This window comes from Pleurodeles waltl, chromosome 7 (assembly GCF_031143425.1).
Source record: "Pleurodeles waltl isolate 20211129_DDA chromosome 7, aPleWal1.hap1.20221129, whole genome shotgun sequence".
Lineage (NCBI taxonomy): Eukaryota > Metazoa > Chordata > Amphibia > Caudata > Salamandridae > Pleurodeles > Pleurodeles waltl.
The window spans coordinates 700,342,489-700,365,202 of NC_090446.1; the positions used below are offsets into that span (position 1 = coordinate 700,342,489).

The following is a 22,714-nucleotide window of genomic DNA, read 5'->3' on the forward strand; positions in this document are numbered from 1 at the left end:
CGATTATGAAGACCAATTAGAAGACAAGTTAATATCAAGAAATGACAAATGCATTACTTAATGTATAATTTGATTGGTTACCAATAATGGGGTGTAGTTATTAACCAATAGAATTTTGGGGGAATGTATTACGAAAAGGGGATAAAAACTCATGACACGAGAGACGAGACACATTAGGTAGGGAATGATATCGATTGCATCCAGAAACTCTGTCACTTTATTTGGTGATTAGAGACTTAGACAAAAACCATCCTAGCCCATAGACTGCCCCATTACACTTTTCTCCTTATGAGGAGAGTGTCCCTTGCCTCTAATTTAGATAGACTGACGGTGAACTAACTGATGTCCTGAGGACGAAGACTAATCCTGCATGCTGACCTATCTCGAGGAGGGTAATTATAATGCTAACGGAATCTATTTGCCTTTTCTTTCTAGGTACCAACTGCTGTATGTTTAATTAGGTATCTTAGTTAGATGTTTTCCAAATTGATGTTCTAAATTGTTTTGCATGAAGCCCAACATGCTAATGCTAATTTGAGGTTAGATGAGGTGCTCATTTGACTGACGGAACTGACGTGACTGACATGTAGCTATGCTGAACTGATATTCTATGGATTATTATGCACTGTGTTCTATTCACTTTGACGAATCTATTTTATGTTTCTGTTCATCGCATTATTGAAAGCTTACCATAGTTGCCACCTCGTGATTATGTTCTTATGCTTCTTGGTTTTGAGACTAATACGTTTATTATTAGATTGTAATCAATAGGGAATAAAATCACAAAAATCCTTCTTCAAGATGTGGTCATTTGAGTTTGAGAATTAATGAATGCGCCGAAGGTTCATTAATGGTTATTGTGAAATATATTTTGATGCTAACTTTTAATAATGCTATTGATTCGATAATTGATAATCTCGTCTTACGGAGACTCACCACTGGGCCCAAAGATCATCGACCTAAAACGAGTCCTGATGTGTATAAATTGACATAGACGGACGCGTTAACAATACCTTTCACAGCCCACGGCATCCACTGTGCAACAACCTAAAGTCTTACTTACATTCACAAGGTCATTCTCTGATACCTGCATCAACTAGCAATACTCTCTCTATGAATACTACTCTAAGAGAAACACTCTGCCATGGCTCAGGTGTCAAATAAAGCACACTACGCCACCTTCCAATCCCTGCTATCCTCAAAACCCTAGACCTAGAAACCCTCAATCACTAAAAAGAGAGTACACATGCATACACTATACACCTAACTCCCATTATAAGATGAACCTCCCCAGCACAGACATCAGGCATCACCATTCCATGCTCCAAACACATGAGGAAAATATGACAGCCCACACCCTCCCTGCCACCACCTCACAAGCACAATTCATCCCCCTAGGGATTAGGTTCCTTCTCTCATCAACAAATATTGTCACCATTGCACATCTGACACATCTACCCATTCAACTTGCTCACTCCCTGTCAGCCTCCAACCATATACGCCATCACCACCCCACTAGATTGATAACCCCACATCATGATTACCCAACCACATTACATGGCATTAATACATATTCAAGGACTTTTTCACCAAAGGCAACAAAATAACCCTTGCTTGGCACACTCCAACCCTCTTTTTTCTGGGAACTCCTGCCTCTGTTGAACATCTCATCCAATAAAAGCCGAAATCCATATACTGTTGGAGTGTGTCTTTTAAAATTAATGTTAACATGAAAAGCTTGCAATATATTCTGTAATGAAGCTGCATTGAAAATGTGTTAACGTAGGAAATAATACACGCGTTTGAAATGTGCCCACGGGGAGTGGTCACCAATGTATCTGAAGACTAATGAAACTTATTAATGATGAATTAATAATGTACTAATGTATGAATTTGTATTAGTATATCATAATTAGAGCTATGTATTTGGGTTTTGTTAACTAAATTACTAGGCCTTAGTTAGCGAGGGTCTGGGCCTAGCTGCCTGGTCTCATATTAAACTGTATTTTTCTAACGTGCAATGTGCTGCTTTCCTGAAGGACACGAAGCTGTACTTTTCCAGAAGCTGGATATGTGTGTGTAGCCGTAGTAAATTCTTTCTCATGGGACCCGACTTACTCAAGGAGACATTCTTGCTGAATGCAACAGTGTAATTCGAAACAGCTGTAAGGCCGCCTAGACTAGGAGAAGACAATAGGACTACTGATTGGAGAGTAAAGTGTAACTTTTCTTACCTGACATTCCACCCGATGAAGACGTAAATGATAGGAGCCAATCAACGGCATGAGAACTGTGTTTTGTGGAAAATTCTAGTAAGATGCATGGAGAATTATTGGACAGAGATAATGATGCGCCAAAATTGATCCAATAGAGAATTAAGGGCTAGTTCGACTGTTTTGATATAACCGCAGGACTCGAGAAGAAATCAGCTATTATTAGCCATACTCAGCCATTATTTGGACCCTTTTATCATTATTCTGACATTCTGCCTTAAGCCATACTTTGCCATTGTTCTTTTGAGACTTTGCTGTTATTCTTCTTGATACTTTAACCATCCTCTACCTAAGTCCTTCCTGATACTTACTTCTCCTCCTTATGAGGGAAGTGTCTTATTCTTAGCATTGTCATACTGAGACTTGCCCTGTCCTATCCTTGCCGATGATGAATCGACTGATGTCCTGAGGACGAAGACTGACGCTGATTGCTGATTCACTGGAGGGGTAACTATCTGATGAAATTGTAATTGTCTGTTTGCCTTTTCTTTCTAGGTACCAACTGCTCTTTTGATAGAGGCCATAGTTAGATGTTTTCCAAATTTGTGTTAGCTAAATTGTTTTGCATGAAGCCCAACATGCTGATGCTAATTCGAGGGTAGTTAAGGTGCTCAGTAATATCTGAGGCAAATAGACAAATTACCAAATTCTTGCATTGTTGAATCACGTAGAATTGCACTCGCTAAACTGTTTCTTACTAATGACATGTTAATGGTGGCCGTATATGCTCTATACTTTGATTAATTGTGTTTTAATTACAAGTTTGAAGAGTTACTAATGAGATTGATTGCTAATGAGATTAACGGAGATGATATTAGAATTGTAACAAATAGGGAAATAAATATTCTAATTCTTAACTAAATTGGTGTGGTTATTCATGACTGAAAGGTCATGGTGTGTTCGCTTTATTGACTTATATTAAATGTTATTATCTAGTTGATTAGTTACTAAGAGATTGATTGGGTTATTGAGATATTGATTGTGATGCCAGAAAGATACCTCGTACTGGGAAGTCTCCGAACGTGGTCAAAAGGTTCATCGGCCTAGGCGTGTCTCCTTGTAAGTGTACTTATCAAGGTTCTGACGTGCTATCAATACCAGTGCACTATAAACTGGAAAAAACACCATCTCTGACACACAGACATAGATCAATACTTGACGGCTGCAGCACATGGAATATGGACGTCACAGCTAGCAACAACCCACACTTCAAACCTTTCTGCATTCCAAAAACAGACCACCATGTGCACATCATGTTATGTATACCACATCACTACTCTGCATGAACCACGATAAACTATGCATTAGACCTAGACTAATCGTCACCCATCACAACAAAGAGCACATGCACACCTACAGCATCCACCCTAAAGCACGCACCAACTACACCACCATGCATAATGCACATCAACCATTTCTTGCTACCAGTTCTATGCTAAAGAAAACACCACATGCCTCAAGTACACCTCAACATGCCTATCACTTTCATGGAACTATCTCTCACACAACACTTAATTAAGCATATGGCAGGCCTAACCCAATTCAGGACACAACACTCACACCATCCCACTGTGATGCTGGGACAGGGAAAACTGACAATGGTACAGAAATAGACAACATAAGGACTGACACAGACAGACACAATGAGACACGAGCACATATAATGGAAATAGGAGACAGACACACTGACAAAAAAGCAAAAGATTACTGAGACAGTGAAACACAAACAGACTTGACAGGGAGACAGTGACACTGGGTGAGGAACAATCTTGAAAAAGAAAACATTAACATACATAAACACTAGGGTGGGAGATCCAAAGACTAGAACCGTGTGTTATGTATCCACTGTAATAGTGTCAAAGAGAAACTGTGACATCAAGACATTGATATATTGACATCAAGACAGGGAGACTTGTACAAAGGACACAGAGACAGCGTTAAATGGGCAGAAGCCACTAGGACTAGAATAAGGCCCATATACATTGTGGCAGGAAGCCACAGATACTTGTACAACAAGACAATGAGACACAAATACGGATATTGACAGAAAGAAGCATCATAACCACTACAGGGACAAAACAGTCACAGGGCTTATAATGGTACTGAGAGACAGTCAATGGGAAAGGGAGAAAATGTCAATAAAAAGACAGATACTGACAGACACTGGGGCAGGGAAACATTAATAAAAGCATTAGAAAGAGAGATAGAGACACAAGAAATGGGGGCACAAGGACGGACAACACTTTGAAAGGGTGGCATAGGCATTGGTAGATAGAGACCCAGATATTGAGATATGGAGACACGTACAATGCCACGGTGAGAATTGAACACTGGGTCAGGAAACACAGACATGGAGAGCAAGACCCATGCACACTTAGACAGGAAAACATGAACATAATGACACTGAGACAGGGAGACATTAAATGGGACAGAGATGTGCTCACATAGATAATGGGGTTGGGATGCACTGGCTTAGGATCAGCAGATACTGTCAGTGAAACATGGAGCCATGGACATGGAGAGGCAGATGCACATGTGGACATTTAGACATGGCCATATGGATACTAAGACTCCGATAGGAAGACATGCTCTGCAATAATGAAGACATGGTTAATGAGAGAAGGAATGCTAAAAAAGGCTAAAGGGCAGCGAGAATATGAAATAGCTAGGCGCACATGGACACCGATAAAGAAAGGTACACTTTAACATGGAGACATGGACATTGGGATACATAGGCACTGACACTAGGACGGGGATGAAGAGACACAGGGAGTAGGATAATGGGACACTGGGCCAGTGATACACAGCTGAGCCAACAAACAAGGGAACATTAACAGACTGAGACAGGAAGACCCAGGCACGGGGACAGGAAGTGTTGAGTTGAGATGCAGTTGGATCCAGTTGAAATGCAGACTTCACTTATGGTCTAGTAATGTTTCAGAAAGTGAAACGCCATATACTTATGTGTGCACTTATTTTACCTATCACAGAATTGCTAGAAAAAAATTGGAAAATTGTTTTATTTCAGGGAAACCTTACTCCATAGGCATACAAAAAATCTGAAAATGTACTGCTTGTAAAACATTACACCTTCGATTGGCATGAATTCTAGAGTAACACAAAAGGATGATGGACGGAGCGCTGAAACTTTTCAAACACTTACCCCCAATCACAGATATGGGTTTAATCTATCATTCTTTTGCTCACCATGACACCCCAGTTTGGACTCAGCCATATGCAAATCAGTCTTGACCCTGTTCCCCATGGGAACATTCCAGGGTGAACTGACAGGCAAGGTCCTCCCTGGGACCGATTTCGGGGTATCACCCCTCTTCAGCCAGACTAGTTTGAATCCAGTGGCACAGTCAGCAAGGCACCCCCTTCTGGGCCTATCCTGGCCATTTAGGGCAACTTTAGCAACACAAAAGGATGTTGGAATGGGTGCTGAAACTTTTTCAAACACTCACCACCAGTCACAGAACTGGGTATAATCCATTGTTCTTTTGCTCACCATACCAACCCAGTTTTGGATCCAGCCATGTGCAAATCGGTCTTGATCCGATTCCCCATGGGAACAGTTCAGCCCAACCTGCCAATGCCAGGTCATTCTTGGACTGGAAGCAAGCATCCTGGGATCAGTTTCGGGGTATCACTCCTCTTCAGCTAGCTAGCTTGAACCCAGTGGCACAGTGAGCAAGAAACCCACATCTGGGTCTGGGAATACCCTGGCCACTTAGGGCAACTGTAGCAACACAAAAGGATGATGGACAGAGTGCTGAAACTTTTCAAACACACCCCCATTAACAGATCTGGGTTTAATCCATCATTCTTTTGCTCACTAAGGCACCCCGTTTTTGGACTCATCCATATGAAAATCAGTCTTGACCCTGTTCTCCATGGGAACAGTCCAGCCTGCACTGCCAGGCCTGGTCCTCCCTGGACCGGAAACAAGCATCCTGGAACCAGTTTCGGGGTATCACAACTCTTCAGCCAGTCTAGCATGAAACCAGTAACACAGTGAGCAACGGACCCACGTCTGGGCATGCACATTGGTCATGCAGAGACATCAGAAGATATATGTTTCTGTTGGGGGGACTATGAGTTGTTGAATACATTTTTGGGGTTTCACTTCACCACCCCTCCTCTAAATCATGCCATCCTAAAATATATAACTTGGTCAGGTATTGAGCTCATCGAGCGAGAATACTCTGTCATACTGCTTTTGAGTGCTAATCATTTTACAACTTCCTGCAGTAAGTCTTAACTGCTCACTATTGTCTCTTTTAAGAGACTAGTATAAAACATAAACAACTCAGTTATCCAAATGGAATGAAATAGTCTCAACTCTCTAAACACCTATTGTACACATCAGTATCCACTACGGTTACTGCCCAGTAAACACCTACTGCCACAAGACCCAAATAAAAGGTTTTGCAATTTACTCATGTTTTTCAGATTAGCGAAAAGAGGCTCAAAACAGATAGACAGTGCTACAAAAATACATCTTGACAGGACCACTAACATTGTGGGCAAATCAGTTGGGTGGGCTAACAAACAGAACTGGATATTGTTCAGTGGTTATATTGTAGCAATGAAACTAGGATACCTGACATTTTATCTTAGCTTTACCATTTCACCAAAATATGCTGAAAAAGAACAATGTTACATTGGATTTACCAAACTAACTACTTCAGTAGGATTTCTGTGAGTGTGACAGCGGAGATCAGTCTCACCTGTAATATCAATTGTTTTCCTCCACTGCAGAGAAAATAAAATAATCTTCCTTTCAGAAAATAGATGAGATGCAGCATGGAATCATTACTTGCCGTTAAGTGTACATTTTATTGTGACAGCAGTTATCTGACCGGTATACAAACAGAGTATATTTTTTATTTCGAAATCTTTATTGTTTTATAATCAACCAAAGACTACCAACTGACAGCTTGCAACCCCCTGTCCATCGCGGATACTGCAGCAATAATGAACGGGCTCCCACGGACTGCTGCCCCCACCATATCTACAACCTGGGAACAGCCACAATCAGAGCTGCACTCACTTCCATCATCAACACCTTCCTCAAGACTGCCACCTTCCTAGGTAGCTGGAAACACACTGAAGTCACCGCCGTCCTCAAAGAACCCTCAGCTGATGAAGAAGTACTCAGCAACTACAGACTCATCTCACTGCACCCCTTCCCAGCCAAAGTCATTGGTTAGACCATTATCAGAGAACTCTCTGACCACCCATAAAGTCACAAACTCCTGGGTAAATCACAATCAGGATTCTGAAAACAACTATAGCACCGAAACAGTTAGCATCACTGCCACGGACAACATATGCACTATCCTCGACTGTGGACAGACCAAAGCCCTCAACCTCACTGCAGCTTTTGACACCATCTCCCACCACACACTCATCACCAGATTTACACACCATGGAAATACAAAGGCCAGCACTCAAATGCAATACAGGCAATACAGGCAAAATCGTACTATGATCACTTTTTTGAGCGATGCCTCTACTATTACATTAACCGGCTTTATGGAGATTCATGTTGACACTATCAACCCGAAAGTCTCTGCCACAAACTATTCTTAAAGGCTTGTTCCAGGGAAACATATCTAATGCGGAAATATACAAAAACAATGGTATCAATGACAAAAATCAGGATTCATATTTTAAGAAGTCATCTGAGAGAAACATGTTTTCACCGGGCAGAGAAGACGTCTAGTTTTAAAAGGTATTCAATGAGGTGAAATCCAAACAAAACAAATGGCCGAGGATTTTCAACAGTACCTTGTTTGACGTACTAATCAACTCACCTTCAGGTTGTGCGCAGGGTGTGACGCCATGATAAGTCATTTTACATAAGTCACAAAAGGCATAGCGGCAGTTGGAGCAGATTCCCATGGTACCTCCAGGTTCCTTAACCACTGGAGTTTGGCAGTTCAGCCGGGGGCAGTAAACCACATCTGTCATAGAGTTTAAGCTGGACTGCAGGAGAAGCCGGTCGTAGCGTGAAAATAACTCTTCTGCAACCAGCTCCTTGACCTGTAGAAAGACAACTGTTGTCCTGTTAAATGTATATGGATATCAGCCTTCCTTTCCTATGATTATCAAGAAACTGCTGCCTGACTTAAATACTAACAGAGACAATGGAAGGACAATCCCTTTTGCTGCACTGCTCAGAATGCCGATAAGGCTGACAAACCAGGAAGCATAATACCAGTAAAAAAGTGTAACTCCTTTTTGGCCTTCATTATGAGTGGACTGTTTATTCCAATGGGCCCAATAATACCCATGTATTACCAGGCCTATCACAATTAACAATTGTGGTGTGTGTAGTATATTGATGTAATGGCTCTAGACGTGGTTCTGGGTGGACTCTGAACAGGAAGTCTGTAATGCGTGGGGAGGTGTTAGTGTGTGTTTAATGGAAAGTATGATGGAATGCGCAGTGTATGAGAGTATACTGAAGAATAAAGTAAAGTTTTACTACAGCTCCCACATGGTGTAATTTATCTGCATGCTCCTGGGCTGGGGAAAACACTGTAACTGGTGATAAGTAGTGGATCCGTGCTTGGGAAGACAAGACTCTCCCTTAGAGTTTGCAACAATACAGCAAACTGCTTGTGTGTGTCGAGTGTGCCCAGACTCGATACAGAGCGGTCTGCGATTGGCACATGTGGAGTCAAAACCCTGCGTTAGCCTGTACACAGTCGCAGAAGAGATTGAAGGCCCTGCAGAGGAGCACATTGAAAGTGCTTGCCAAAACTGCTGATGATGTGGTCAACAGAGACACTGCGCTGTGCCCCAAATACAGAACTAGTTTTCAGACGAAGCAAGAAATATTGATAATTTCAGCAATATATGAGAAACAGAGAACTTACTCACCTTTAAGGGCAAATGAAGCACACAGCGGCTTATACTATAGCAGCGACCTCTGCTTGAAGGAGTTGTTGGTGCTACTCTGTGCCATGAAAGGTGTCTGAACAGCAAGTGCTCTCAAAGGTGGCAAAAGGAGGCACGAAATACAATGCAGTGGAGTTCTTGAAGCCATCACTGCCTTTTGACACTTCTAAGAAGCAAAACATTGGTGCCAGGTAGGCTGAGTGGATCGAAGCGTCCATTGACTTCATAGATGTAGTACAGGAAGAAGATGACAAGAAGATCATCAAATATTTTAAAAACCTTGCAGGCAATGGAGTGAAAGAAGTGCTAAAAATAATCTCACAGACTGATGAAAAAATCATATCAAAAGGTAAAAGAAGCTTTAGAGGCCAAGTTCAATCCAATGCTTAATGTCAACTGTGAAAGGTATATCTTCAAGCAAGTGCAACAACATGTTGATGAAACAGTGGCTCAGCTTGTTGAAAGACTTGATGCACTCATTAAACATGGCAAGTTCTGCAACTTCACTGATGAAGAAGCCATGCGTCTCAGAATCAATGATGACTGCCTTTCAGATTTGTTTAGAAGGTCCATGCTAAGAGAAACACACAGTCTATAGAAAATGCTGATGCTAGCGAGAACAGAAGAACAATTAGGTCAACAAGGTGCAGACACGAAAGCATTAACGGCACACCATGAATCGGCATTGACCGGAAAAGGAAGCACATGCATAAACAAGATACACGCATGTCAAAGTCTTCAGAGAAAACAAAGCTATGCTTTCAATGTGGGTTTACATTTCCCCTTGAAGGTAAATGTCCAGTTGTATGACAAGATTGCAAAAGTTGTAGGAAAGAGAACCATTTCCTAACTGTGTGCCGAACCAAAGAAAACTTCAGTGCATCAAGACGGCAAGAGAAAATGCCAGCAAAAACATTCCAGAAGCATTCGTGTGCTAGCACAGGTGTTTTAATAAAAATTATTAATGAGTATTCATGTATTCAGAATAATGGATTTGGGTAGAGAATATAATAACATAGAAAAATAATACACACATTTGAAAATGTGATTACGACATGTGGCTGCCAATGTTTGCATTAGTTTTGAGTGAATCAAAGTTTGGGAGGACAAGCCACAAGACTTTGTCAGCCGCAGTACATGTGAGCGTGGTGTCATTGGAGCTGCGCTGGGATAGGTTGGTTAGTGAGAAGGGTTGCGTATGGATTGGCAGCCGTCCGTGTGAGGCAATTGGTGGAGAAAGTAGGCGAAGGGAATTCTGGGATTAAAATTCACTTCCTGATTTGATTTTGAATAACAAAAGGTCAAAAAGATGAAATTTGTCAAAGCTTTTAAGAGTGCTTTAAGGGGAGATATGTATATTACCACGAGTATAGGCGAGGCTACACCGCCAGAAGGTACACCAGCTTACATTGTAACGGAAGAAAGGAGTGTTGCGCCATGTCTTTGGCTAAAGCAATGGTGCAAAGTGGCAGATAGCGTTTCCTACAAATGGGACATTCAATTTGAGGGTTCTAGAGCATTTTAGAATGATGCTACATGAATCAAAGCCCCTTCTGAGACCAGCACAGTTTGAGGCATTAGCGATTTGGGAGCTAGTAGCTAGACAGCAACAGAAATTCGAGAGGAGGATGAGAAAGGCAGAAAAGACTTTAGCAGAGACTAGGTGGGACAGTGATCAGAGAGTTTGGAGGATGGAGACTCTGCACGGAATTAAAGTGTTTCCGGCAATTACGCAGGACAATGGGAAGGAAGGAAGGAAAGCTACTAAAAAGACTAACAGAAGTCCGTCTGAAAGTAGGGAGGCTAGAAAGTCTTCAACAGTGGAGAAGGAATCAGATGATGATAAGTTCATTTTACAGTTATTGAGAAATCGCCCACCACCATATGCAGCACATGAGAGTGGTCAGAGCACCAGTGCTGATCCCACAGCTCTGACACAGGTTAATGGGACAGTGAGTCCGATGCAAGTTAATGCTAGCCTGACACAGAATGCAATGCAGAGTGGTCTTAATGTGCCTACTACTCCTGTAGTGCAAAATCAGGTGCAACTGCCACAGGTTCAGAGAATTTACCCTGATGCGCCCATTATGGAAACAACTTTGAAATTAATGGTGCCTAGGGAACAGGATTACCCGAGACCCATGTTGGTTCAGACTGAACCAAGTCCACTTTTACTGCCCCAAGTGCAGCCGCAGGTAATGCCAAGATTCACTCCAGTAACCAGGTCACAGTAAGATATGTCTTCAATGATGAATCAGAACATGGGAGTTAATCTCCTACAGAGCGTAAGCGCCAGACCAACCCTAGATGCTATATCACTAACTATTACTGTTGGTCCAGCCGTACCCTTATTTGTACAGAGGAAACCTGCTGTAGGTGAGCAGGGTGCCATGTCCCAGAATATAATGAAGGGAGAACATAATGAAAATGCTCTAGTAGTCTCTACTGCGGGGCAGACTTTTGACAGATCAAGATCATTGTTAGACCTCAGTCCATTTGTAGCTCTTTCAGATACTATGGTAGGGTCAAACGTCAGCCAGAGTTTGAAATTGTTGACACCGCAGACCCCAAATGCAGTTGCACAGCAGGTGCCACCAGTCCAAACCTGTAACATTTCATTGTAAAGTTTGACATCTCAGCAGTTGACTGAATGGCTGAACAAGCAGAATACCCCACAGAGTGTTGGGTGAACTCATTGAGGGAACTATGAGTGTGAACAGGTAAGAATCCTACACAGAGGCAGAGCTGAGATATTTGTGCCTGAAGATTCCGAGGGAAGTGAGCAATGTGCATCAGAAACCAGCAGACCTAGCAGTATGGTGTAGAAATAGAGAAAACAAAGCATTTGAAAAGGAGTTTGAACACATGAGATCTGCCGAAATGAAGGCACACCTTAAGGAATTGTTTCAAAGTGCCCAGACTTGGGGACCATTAGACAAATGGGAAGGCAAGTGGGTGAAGAAAAGAGTAAAAAGAAAAAGGGATTCTGTGGAACTGACTGCAAATGTGCAGCATGGCCAAGATCCAGTCAAAATGTTACCAATGAGAGAGATTCCAGGAGGGAATTGTATTCATGTCCCTTGGAACAGAAGTGACATTCTATCATTTACAAATGATTATCCAAAATTGAGAGAGAAGCCAGTAGAGTGGTATCAGCAGACAGACAGGTTTGTGAAACTTGCAAAGTGCCTGTGGGAGGGTTTGAACACATTACTAGAGATAGTGGTTCCAGCTGATATGTAGATAGAGAGTAAGAGGAGGGTAGATTGGTCAACAAGCAAACCAGAGAGAGCTAAAAATACAAGTGCAACATCTCCTTAGGTAATGAAATATTACTATAAGGTGATAGAATTTTTGAAAACAAGAATTTCACCCAAGAATATTGATTAGCAGACAATTGACAGGACAGCTCAGGAAGGAAAGGAGTGGATACATGCGTATTATGAGAGACTGTTGCAGGTGTTCAAGCATTACAGTGGTACAGAGACAATTGAGGCAAGACACATGATTCCTTTTGTGTTCAGATTTATGGAAGGGTTGAGACCTCAAATTAGCCAGATAATTAAGAGTCATTTGATTTGCAGGAAAGCAAAGCCGATTGATGAGGTGTTGCAGGATGCAAAGTACTGTAGTGATGAGATTGAGTTGAAGCAGAGAAAGCTGAAAGAGAAGGCAACGGTGATGCAGATTAAAGCTGCTCAAACAGGTATGCAACTGAATTTTCCACAACAACCGCAGCAGCAGGGTAACATGATGTTTCAGCCCCAGATGAGAGGTAGAGGTCGCGGTGGTAATGTGAATCGTGGTCCAGACTTGGGTACCATAGGGGTTCAGAATGATGTGCAAGGAATGAAGAAATTATTGCCATGTCATGTTTGTGGAGCTGTTGGACATTGGAAACAGGAGTGTCCGATGATGGTGCAGGAAGGTGTCGTTCAGCAAAGTAATGACATCAATTCGTTCCAGAACATGAGGGGGCCAAGAGTGAGAGGTCATAATCCAAATTTTCAAAATAATATGAATCAAGGGCAGAATTTTCAACCCCTGCAGCAGGTACAAATGCCACGTGTACAAATGACACAGTTGCAGCCAATGCAACAGCAGGTTCTCATGTTACCTAGAGAACAAATTCAAATACCTCAAGCCCCAATGGAAATGCAACAGATGATGCTTTCTCAACAGGTCACGGGTCAGAGGCTTAATCAAAGTAATTACACAGTGCACCAATTCCCATTACACAGCGAGAATGGAATAAATGATGACTGAATGAGCGACAGTTCAGATGTGAAGTCATGTGTGCTTGCAACTTTCTTAGAAGTAGATCAGAGAGGTCCCTATGTGAAGGGAAAGGTTATGGGTCACAGAGTTTCATTCTTGGTTGACACAGGAGCTACGCGCTCTACAGTAAGAAGTGCAAAAGTTCCAAACTTTCCCTTTTCAAGTAAAACAGTTAATATTGTAAGAGTAGCGAATCAGTATTGACCAACCCCATTACAGAACCAGTTCAGGTTAAAATTGGCAACTTTCAGGGATTGCACAAATGCGTAGTCTGCGATTCAAGACCGGTATCCCTACTGGGAAGAAACTTGCTTTGTAAAACGAAATGTTCGATTAGTTATTCAAATAATGGAACTGAGATTCAGACGAATAGTGATGATGAAGACAACCAAGCCCCAGAGTTAGAAGGTGAAACTACAAATGAGGAATACATCCTGATTTGCAGGGAATGGTTAAGAAGAAAGTGTGGGATTTGACAGGAAAAGAGGTAGGTCTGATAAAGGGAGTTGAGCCAGTTAAAGTTACTGTAAACTGAATGCAGTTTTTCCTCAACTTCTGCAGTACCACATGCTGCAAGATGTCCTTATGAAGGTCGCCCAGATAATTGCAGACTTTGTAAAGCAAGGGGTTTGAAGGAAGTATTGAGCAGTCTATGTAATTCACCGATAATGGATTTGAAAAAGCCCTGTGGGAAAGTTCGAATTGTCCAGGATTTGAGAAAAATAAATGAGATTGTGATCAAACGTTGCCCTGTGGTGCAAAATCCAGCCATGATAATGTTTCAGATTCCATGTGATGCTGAGTGGTTTACTGTCATTGATTTGCCACAAGCTTTCTTTTCGGTGCCTCTCCATGAGGATAGACAATTTCTCTTTTGTTTAAAATTTCTGGATTGAGTTTATTGTTGGTGCAGAATTCCTCAAGGGTTTTCAGAGTCACCTTCCATATTCAATCAGATCTTGAAAAATAATTTGGAGTGATTGGAATTGCCTTTCTAATCAAACTTGGTACAGTACATTGATGACTTGCTGGTTGCATCCAAAACAAGGAACGAGTGCGAATATGATATGAATCCCTTATTAAACCACTTGAGAAAGAATGGTCGCAAAGTGTCTTTGCTTAAATTGCAATACTCTCAAAAAGCTGTGAAATACTTGGGTCACCAGATTGAGAAAGGATCAAGAAAGCTATCCAGAGAAAGGATTGCAGCCATATTACAGATAAATCCCTTGAAGACACAGGGAGATGTCAGGATGTTTTTAGGGATGGTAGGCTACTGTCGCCAATGGATCCCAAATTTTTCAGTTATTTCGAGACCATTGCAGAAGCTGACTCATAAGGAAGTTACTGATCCTATAGTGATAGACCAGTCTGGAATGAAAGCGTTCACTGAATTGAGAGTTTGTGCAAGGCTCCAGCTTTGGGTATGCCTGACTACACGAAACCCTTCACATTGTTTTGTCATGAGCGTAATGCATGTTCTTTGTCTGTCTTGACACAGGTCCATGGAGGTGTAAACCGCCCAGTAGCATATTTTTCAACTACTTTGGGCCCAGTTGCAGCAGCCTTACCAGGTTGTTTGCGCACAGCATTGTGATGGGACATCCCTTGGCTGTAATGGTCCCAAACTCTATTGAGATTCTACTTACAAAGACGAAAACCCAATTTTTGACTGGTGCGAGGTTGACCAGATATGAAACAAGTATTCTAGGGTCACCAAATGTGTCACTGAAAAGATGTACAGTGCTGAACCCGGCAACTTTACTCCCGAATACAAATGTTGAAATTGAAAAGATGGAAGGTGTTGAGCATAATTGTCTTGAAGTCACTGACTTTTGCACAAAACCGAGACCTGACATTAGAGATACTCGATTGGAAGAGAATGACCAAATTATCTTTGTTGATGGTTCCTGTCTGAGGGACAATGCAGGGACACTAAGAGCAGGATATGCTGTGTGCACAATTACTGGTATTTTGGAAGCTTCTTGGCTTTGAGGAGTGTATTCTTCCCAGGTAGCAGAACTGGTAGCCCTTTTTAGAGCGTGCCATGTTTCTGCTGAGCTGAAATTTACAATCTATATGGATAGCCAGTATGGTTTGCAATAGTCCATGATTTTTGTCAGTTGTGGTCATAGAGAGGCTTCATGACCTCTTCTGGGTCACCTGTGAGAAACGGTGAAAGGATTAAAGAAATGTTACATGCTATTCAAATGACTGAAAAGATTGCCGTGGCGAAATGTGGTGCACATCTGAAGTCGCAGGACTTTGTGTCATTGGGAGATAGATATCGGATCAAGTCACAAGATTTTGCGCATTGAACTGAATATTGTTCAAAGATAAATGGAAACTGTTACCTGAAGAAGAAAAAACATGTCCAAGTTTTGCACTGAAAGTAATTGACATCTTTGAGGAATTGAAAATGTTGTAGAATAATGATGACAGGGAGGAAGAACGTTCATGGAGCAAGATGAAATGTGTGCAAAGACAAGATGCATTGTTGGTTTCAGAAGAGGGTCAATTTGTTTTGCCAAATAGTCTGCTGTCTCATATGGCTAGGTATTATCATGGCCAAGCACATGTTGGGAGGGCTGCCATGATCCGGTTGTTCAAACATGATTGGTTAAACCCAAGGTTTAGACAGGTTGCTGAAGCAGTTTGCCATTGTTGTGTCATTTGCCAACAATTGAACACGGGGAAAGGGTCAGTGGTTAATTTCAGCCACACTGGAAGAGCAGCAGGTCTATTCAGCAGAATGCAGATGGATTTTATTGAGATGGCTGTGTGTGGAGGTTTGAGATATGTGTTGGTGATTGTTTGTATTTTTAGTCACTAGACTGAAGATTACCCTACACGAAGAAATGATAGTCTTACAGTAGCGAAACTACTGCTTAGGGAACTGATACCACGTTTCGGCTTTCCGATCTCTTTAGAATCAGATAGGGGAAGTCACTTCAACAATGAAGTAATTAAATTACTGTGTGCAGCATTGAACATTAAGCAGAAGCTGCATTGTAGTTACTGCCCTAAAGTATCAGGACTAGCGGAGCAGATGAATGGTACCTTGAAGTCAAGAGTTACGAAGATGTGTGCGTCCACAAATTTGAAATGGCCTGACGCATTGCCTTTAGTTTGATGTCAATGAGAAACACACCGACAGGAAGACAGGATTGTCACCGCATGAAATCCTTATGGGCCGAGCCATGAGGTTACCAGCGGTGCCTGCAAATGCACTTGTCAACATTACAGATGATATGGTGTTGTACTACTGCAAAGGTCTGGCTGATGTGGTTTGCTCTTTGTCTCAGCAGGTGGAAGTCACCACATTGCCAATGATCCACGACCCAGAGCACAACATGAGAGCCGCAGATTGGTTTGTGGTCTGGAAAAACGTGAGGAAAAGGTGTTTGGAGCCTTGTTGGAAAGGACCATTCCAGATAGTTCTGACAACTACCACAGCTGTGAAGTGCACTGGAATTCTGAATAGGATCCATGCCAGTCACACAAGGAAAGTGGCATGTCCACTGGATCATGAGGAAGAAGAGTTGTTGAGAGTGCCAACAACAGTGAAACAAGTCTCAAGGACGGAAAGAGAACAAAGAGGAACTGAGACCGGATCTGAGCCAGTAGAGGATGGTTCAGTCACTCCTGTGAGAGACGAAGGAGAAGACCTCCAGGAGGGTGACGGGCAGCCAATCTCAATTGAGGTTGCAAGAAAGACTAGTCAAAGAAGGACTTTCCTAGAAGCAGATGATCTTGAGAGACAAACAGAGTAATTGCAAGACCCAGAGAGGAAAGGAGTTGAGGTGGATCAAAGTCATTGTGATCTGACTCCTCCTGAACCTGTTGCAGGTCCGTCAAGAGAAAACACCGCAGAACAAGGGGAAGTTTCCTGTTCAACTCTAAAGAGAACACTGACAAAAGGATCACTAAAAGGAGATAAGTGGCCAGAGTTGCAAGGAAAGGAAAACGAAGTGGTTGTTGAGGCAACAATCAAGGAAGAAGTAGAAACAACAAGGAGTGAAGATCTAAGTGAAGGAGTCTGGAAACTTTGTATAAATAGGCGTAAATCACGCACTGACACTTTATTTGTGGGAACAAGTGAATGTAAGCATGTGTTTTTGTTTCAAAGTAAATGGACGTTTATGGTGAATGGGCAGGACCCGGCGATTCCTGGAATTTATTTTATCTGTGGTCTTAATGCTTATTACCGTCTTCCAAAAGGATGGTGTGGGACATGTTGCTTGGGGATAGATTTCCCAAAGATTTATCAAATGAATGATCTGAAGAAGTTTCCAAAAGTGACTGAATTACATCACATGAGAGAAAGAAGGGAATCTCCTTCTAGTATAGTGGGAGACATATTTGGAGCAATGATTTTTTCAGTGGGAGTCATTATGAACTCGATAAAGATTCGAAAGTTGTCTACTATTGTGGCCAACATGCTGACAAATTTTTCAGGAGAAATACTCACGTCTGATATTGAATTCGCTTCTGAAAGCGCCATGACTCTTCAGAATTGTCTTGCTTTAGACATTCTTTTAGCGAAGGATGGCTGAGTCTGTAGAATGATTAATTAATATGAGGCTTACTTAGTAATATGACTAATGAAAGCGCCGATTTGAAAGAATTGAAACAGCCAGGTGCTCGGAAAAAAATTAGCAAAGGTTTTGCTTCAATGGGAAATCGGCTCAGCAACATTTGGAATGTGATTCTATTGAAAGCAGTGGATATTAATTATTGTGGTTTGCCTAATTGGAATATGGGGATTGTGTAAATTATGGAAAATAATTAAACTGAAAAGATCGAAGAATAATCAGAGGAGGGAAGAAAAGAAAAGGGAAAAATTGTACAGGGCAAATTGAAAAAGGGAAAAAAGGTATGAAGGGATTGAATTGACAGAATTTTAGCTGATGCAAAAAATTTGTGAGTGGAAGTTAGCGTGATGACACATTTAGTCATCAGAGGAGGGATTGCTAGCGCAGGTGTTTAAAAAAAATATTAATGAGTATTAATGTACTCTGAATTATGGATTTGGGTAGAGAATACTAATAACATAGAAAAATAATGCACACATTTGAAAATGTGATTATGATGAGTGGCCGCCATGTTCACGAAGTGTACTTATTAGTAGTCTAATGCTAGGAAATGTTGAATATATGTTTGACTAATGTAGTAATATGTCATATTAAAGGTTATGCATTATGTATTAGCTTTATTCATTGTAGGCCTTAAGTTAGTGAAGGTATTGGCCTACTTGCCAGGTCTCATGTCAAGCTGTATTTCCTAACGTTTTAATAAATGGCTGCCCTAGAGAGCTAAATTGCGAATTTCCATTGCATTTTGTAAATGTGCTCACAGCTGAGATTCTTTTCTCATGAGAACCGACTGCTAGAAGATGCTGTTCTTGCTAATGCAACATTTTGTGTGTAAAGTGTGTGAGACTGACTTTCTCAGGAGGAGAACAATGGAGACACTGACTGGAGTTGAAGCTGCAACAATATTGTTACCTGATGAGCTGGATGATGAGGACATTGCAGGACAACCAATCAACCACATGTGAATGGAGTAGTGGTAGAATTCATAGATTTGGAGTTTTAGTTTTATTGGACAAAGTGTGAACATGCGATCCCTTGACCAATGGGGATTTGGGAAGTAGTTTTAATGATTTGAACTTAATGAAACTGCACTGAGAGAAACCAGCATTCTGCACTTTACATTTTGCCTTAAGCATTGCGCATGTGCCCATGGCTCATTCTTGGCCTGTAAGGAAATGTCTCTTTGGCATGGTTACCCCCTGACTTTTTGCCTTTTGCTGATGCCAAGTTATGATTGAAAGTGTGCTGGGAACCTGCTAACCAGGCCCCAGCAGCAGTGTTCTTTCCCTAAACTGTACCTTTGCTTCCACAATCGGCACAGCCTTGACACTCAGATAAGCCCCTGGTAGCTGGTACCCCTGGTACCAAGGGCCCTGATGCCTGGGAAGGTCTCTAAAGGGCTGCATCATGTCTTATGCCACCCTGGGGACCCCTCACTCAACACATGCACACTGCCTCACAGCTTGTGTGTGCTGGTGGGGAGAAAATGACTAAGTCAACATGGCACTCCCCTCAGAGTGCCAAGCCAACCTCACACTGCCTGTGGCATAGGTAAGTCACCCCTCTAGCAGGCCTTACAGCCCTAGGGCAGGGTGCACTATACCACAGATGAGGGCATATGTGCATCACCATTGGCTACTGCCCTCCCAGACCTAAACACACCCCTAAATTTAGTATTTAGGGGCACCCAAGAACCCAGGAAATCAGATTCCTGCAACCTTAACAAAGAAGAAGGACTGCTGACCTACAAGCCCTGCAGAGAAGACGGAAGACGACAACTGCTTTGGCCCCAGCCCTACCGGCCTGTCTCTTGACTCGAAAACCTGCAACCAGGGACGCATTCGACAGCGACCTCTGAAGCCTCAGAGGACTACCCTGAACCAAAGGACCAAGAAACTCCCATGAGCAGCGGCTCTGCTCAACTTCAACAACAACCTTGCAACTTTCTTGCAACTTTAAAGGACTTCACTCTTCCCGCCGGAAGCGTGAGACTTCACCCTCTGCACCCAACGCCCCCGGCTCGAGATCCAGAGAACTAACACCACAGGGAGGATTCCCCGGCGACTGTGACCCCATGAGCAGCCGAGACGACCACCCTGGACACTCACAGCGATGCCTGCAGAGAGAATCCAGAGGCTCACCCTGACCACAACTGCCTGTAACAAGGGACCTGATGCATGGACCAAGCACTGCACCCTCAACCCCCAGGACCAGAAGGAACCGAACCTCAGTGCAGGAGTGACCCCCAGGCGACCCTCTGCCTAGCCCAGGTAGTGGCTTGCCTGAGAAGCCCAGCAAAAAACAAACGCTGTGGGATAGCGTAACTGGATGGACGGAATGCAGAACCAATCAAACATTCACCCCCAGTCACAGATCTGGGTTTAATCCATCCATTATTTTGCTCACCATGCCACCCCAGTTTGAACCCAGCCGTATGCAAATCAGTCTTGACCCTGTTCCTCATGGGAACAGTCCAGCCCGAACTGCCAGGCCAGGTTCGCCCAAGAAGCCCCCCTGTGCCCTGCCGGCACCGCTAGAGTGACCCCCGGGACCCTCCATTGAAACCAATTCAAAACCCGATGCCTGCTTTGCACACTGCACCCGGCCACCCCTGTGGCGCTAAGGGTGTGTTTTGTGTGCCTACTTGTGTCCCCCCCGGTGCTCTACAAAACCCCCCTGGTCTGCCCCCTGAGGACAAGGGTACTTACCTGCTGGCAGACTGGAACCGGAGCACCCCTGTTCTCCATAGGCACCTATGTGTTTTGGGCACCTCTTTGACCTCTGCATCTGACCAGCCCTGAGCTGCTGGTGTGGTAACTTTGGGGTTGCCTCGAACCCCCAATGATGGGCTGCCTATGCCCAGGAACTGAGACTTGTAAGTGTCTTACTTACCTCACAATCTAACCAAATCTTACCTTCCCCAGGAACTGTTGGTTGCATGGACTACTTTTAAAATAGCTTATTGCCATTTTAACAAAAACTGTATATGTTATTGCTCTAATTCAAAGTTCCTAACTTACCTGTGGTGAGTACCTTGCATTTTACGTATTTACTTCAAATCTTGAACTTGTGGTTCTAACAATAAATTAGGAAAATATATTTTTCTATATAAAAACTATTGGCCTGGAATAAAGTCTTTGAGTGTGTGTTCCTCATTTATTTCCTGTGTGTGTACAACAAATGCTTAACACTACCCTCTGATAAGCCTACTGCTCAACCACACTACCACAAAATAGAGCATTAGAATGATCTAATTTTGCTACTATCTTACCTCTAAGGGGAACCCTTGGACTCTGTGCCCACTATCTCTTACTCTGAGATAGTATATACAGAGCGAACTTCCTACATGCCCATTTTGCGTCTTGACAAGAAACATGCTAATCTTTACTGCTTAGAGACTTTGCGTTTTCTGAACTTTGATGCTGTATCCTGATGCCTTGCTGATCGACTGATGTCCTGAGGATGAAGACTGACTCTGCTTGCTGATCCATAATGAGGATAGGTATTATGAATGAGAATGTTGATTATCATGTCTATTTGTTTTTCTTTATAGGTACCAACCTCACTGTTTTGATAGAACCAGAGTTAGATGTTTTTCCAAATGTGTGTTTACTAAATTGTTTTGCATGAACCCCAACATGCTGATGCTAATTTGATGTTAGTTAAGGATCCTCACTAATGGAAATCTGCTAATAGGGAATGATGTTTAATACGTTTCTTTGCTGAATCTACTTTTATGTGATCTCGTAGCGGAGTTGACCTTGTTACTAATTAGCACCATAACCTTAGAATGTGTCGTAGTTCAAGCTGACTTTAGCATTGTTAATATAGGGAAATAAATATTTTAACTTTTACTAAAGGTGTGATTATTCATGGCTGAAAGGTCAGGGTGCATGAAAATTACTGACTCTATTGACTATTGATGTTATTGATTATTGATATTGTGTAGTGGTTATCGATTATTGATCTGTATGTACTGGAGGTATGGTGGGAACATCTTAACTGCGAGTCAAAAGGTTCATCGACCTATTTGTGCCCCCTTGTAAGTTTACTTATTAAGGTCAGACGTGCTAGCACGTGTCACACCCCTAAAACTGAAAAGTAACATCAGCTATGTCAAGTAGAAACCAGGCAAAATCAATGGTCATCAAGCTCAGCATACAAAGGTTCTTCAACATAACTACTGAGTGCCAGCAAAGAAGATGGATGTGCACTGATGATATGTACCAAAAGACAGCGTGCACATGTGGAATTGGCCACTTGTAAAGAAGATCACAGTTGAAAGAAAGCTCACCAAACAGAGTGACAAACATCATTTGGACACTGTCCCAAAATCAAACTGAAATTGAGCAATCATCCAATAACTTAAATCATAGACAGTGGTACATTGATTAACATCATGCCAGTAGAAATGTTTAACAGCCTATCCCCTGTGCCTTGCCTCACTCCCTCATGCACAAAGGTGTATACCTGGGCCTCTTCTAAGCAATTCCAAAGCGGAGGATCATTCCTAGCGACAATGCAACAATAGAAATCCCATCAGCGAGAACCACCATTCATGTTCTACAAGGCACTTCATGGATTGCCTGTTTACTCAGTTTTGAACTGCTGCTGACATGGGATTGATATCCCTCAAATACAACCTCTGTGCTCAGT

The 22,714-nt window shown here is 42.4% G+C and overlaps 1 protein-coding gene across 1 annotated transcript in view; it reads right to left on the minus strand.

The window, feature by feature from the left end:
* Positions 1-22,714, minus strand: part of LOC138304560 (E3 ubiquitin-protein ligase RNF14-like) — a 168,394-nt gene that overhangs the window by 52,455 nt on the left and 93,225 nt on the right. Inside the window, exon 5 of the mRNA XM_069244719.1 lies at positions 8,096-8,324. Coding sequence (XP_069100820.1) covers positions 8,096-8,324 — 229 coding nt within the window. The remainder of the gene's footprint in view (positions 1-8,095; positions 8,325-22,714) is intronic.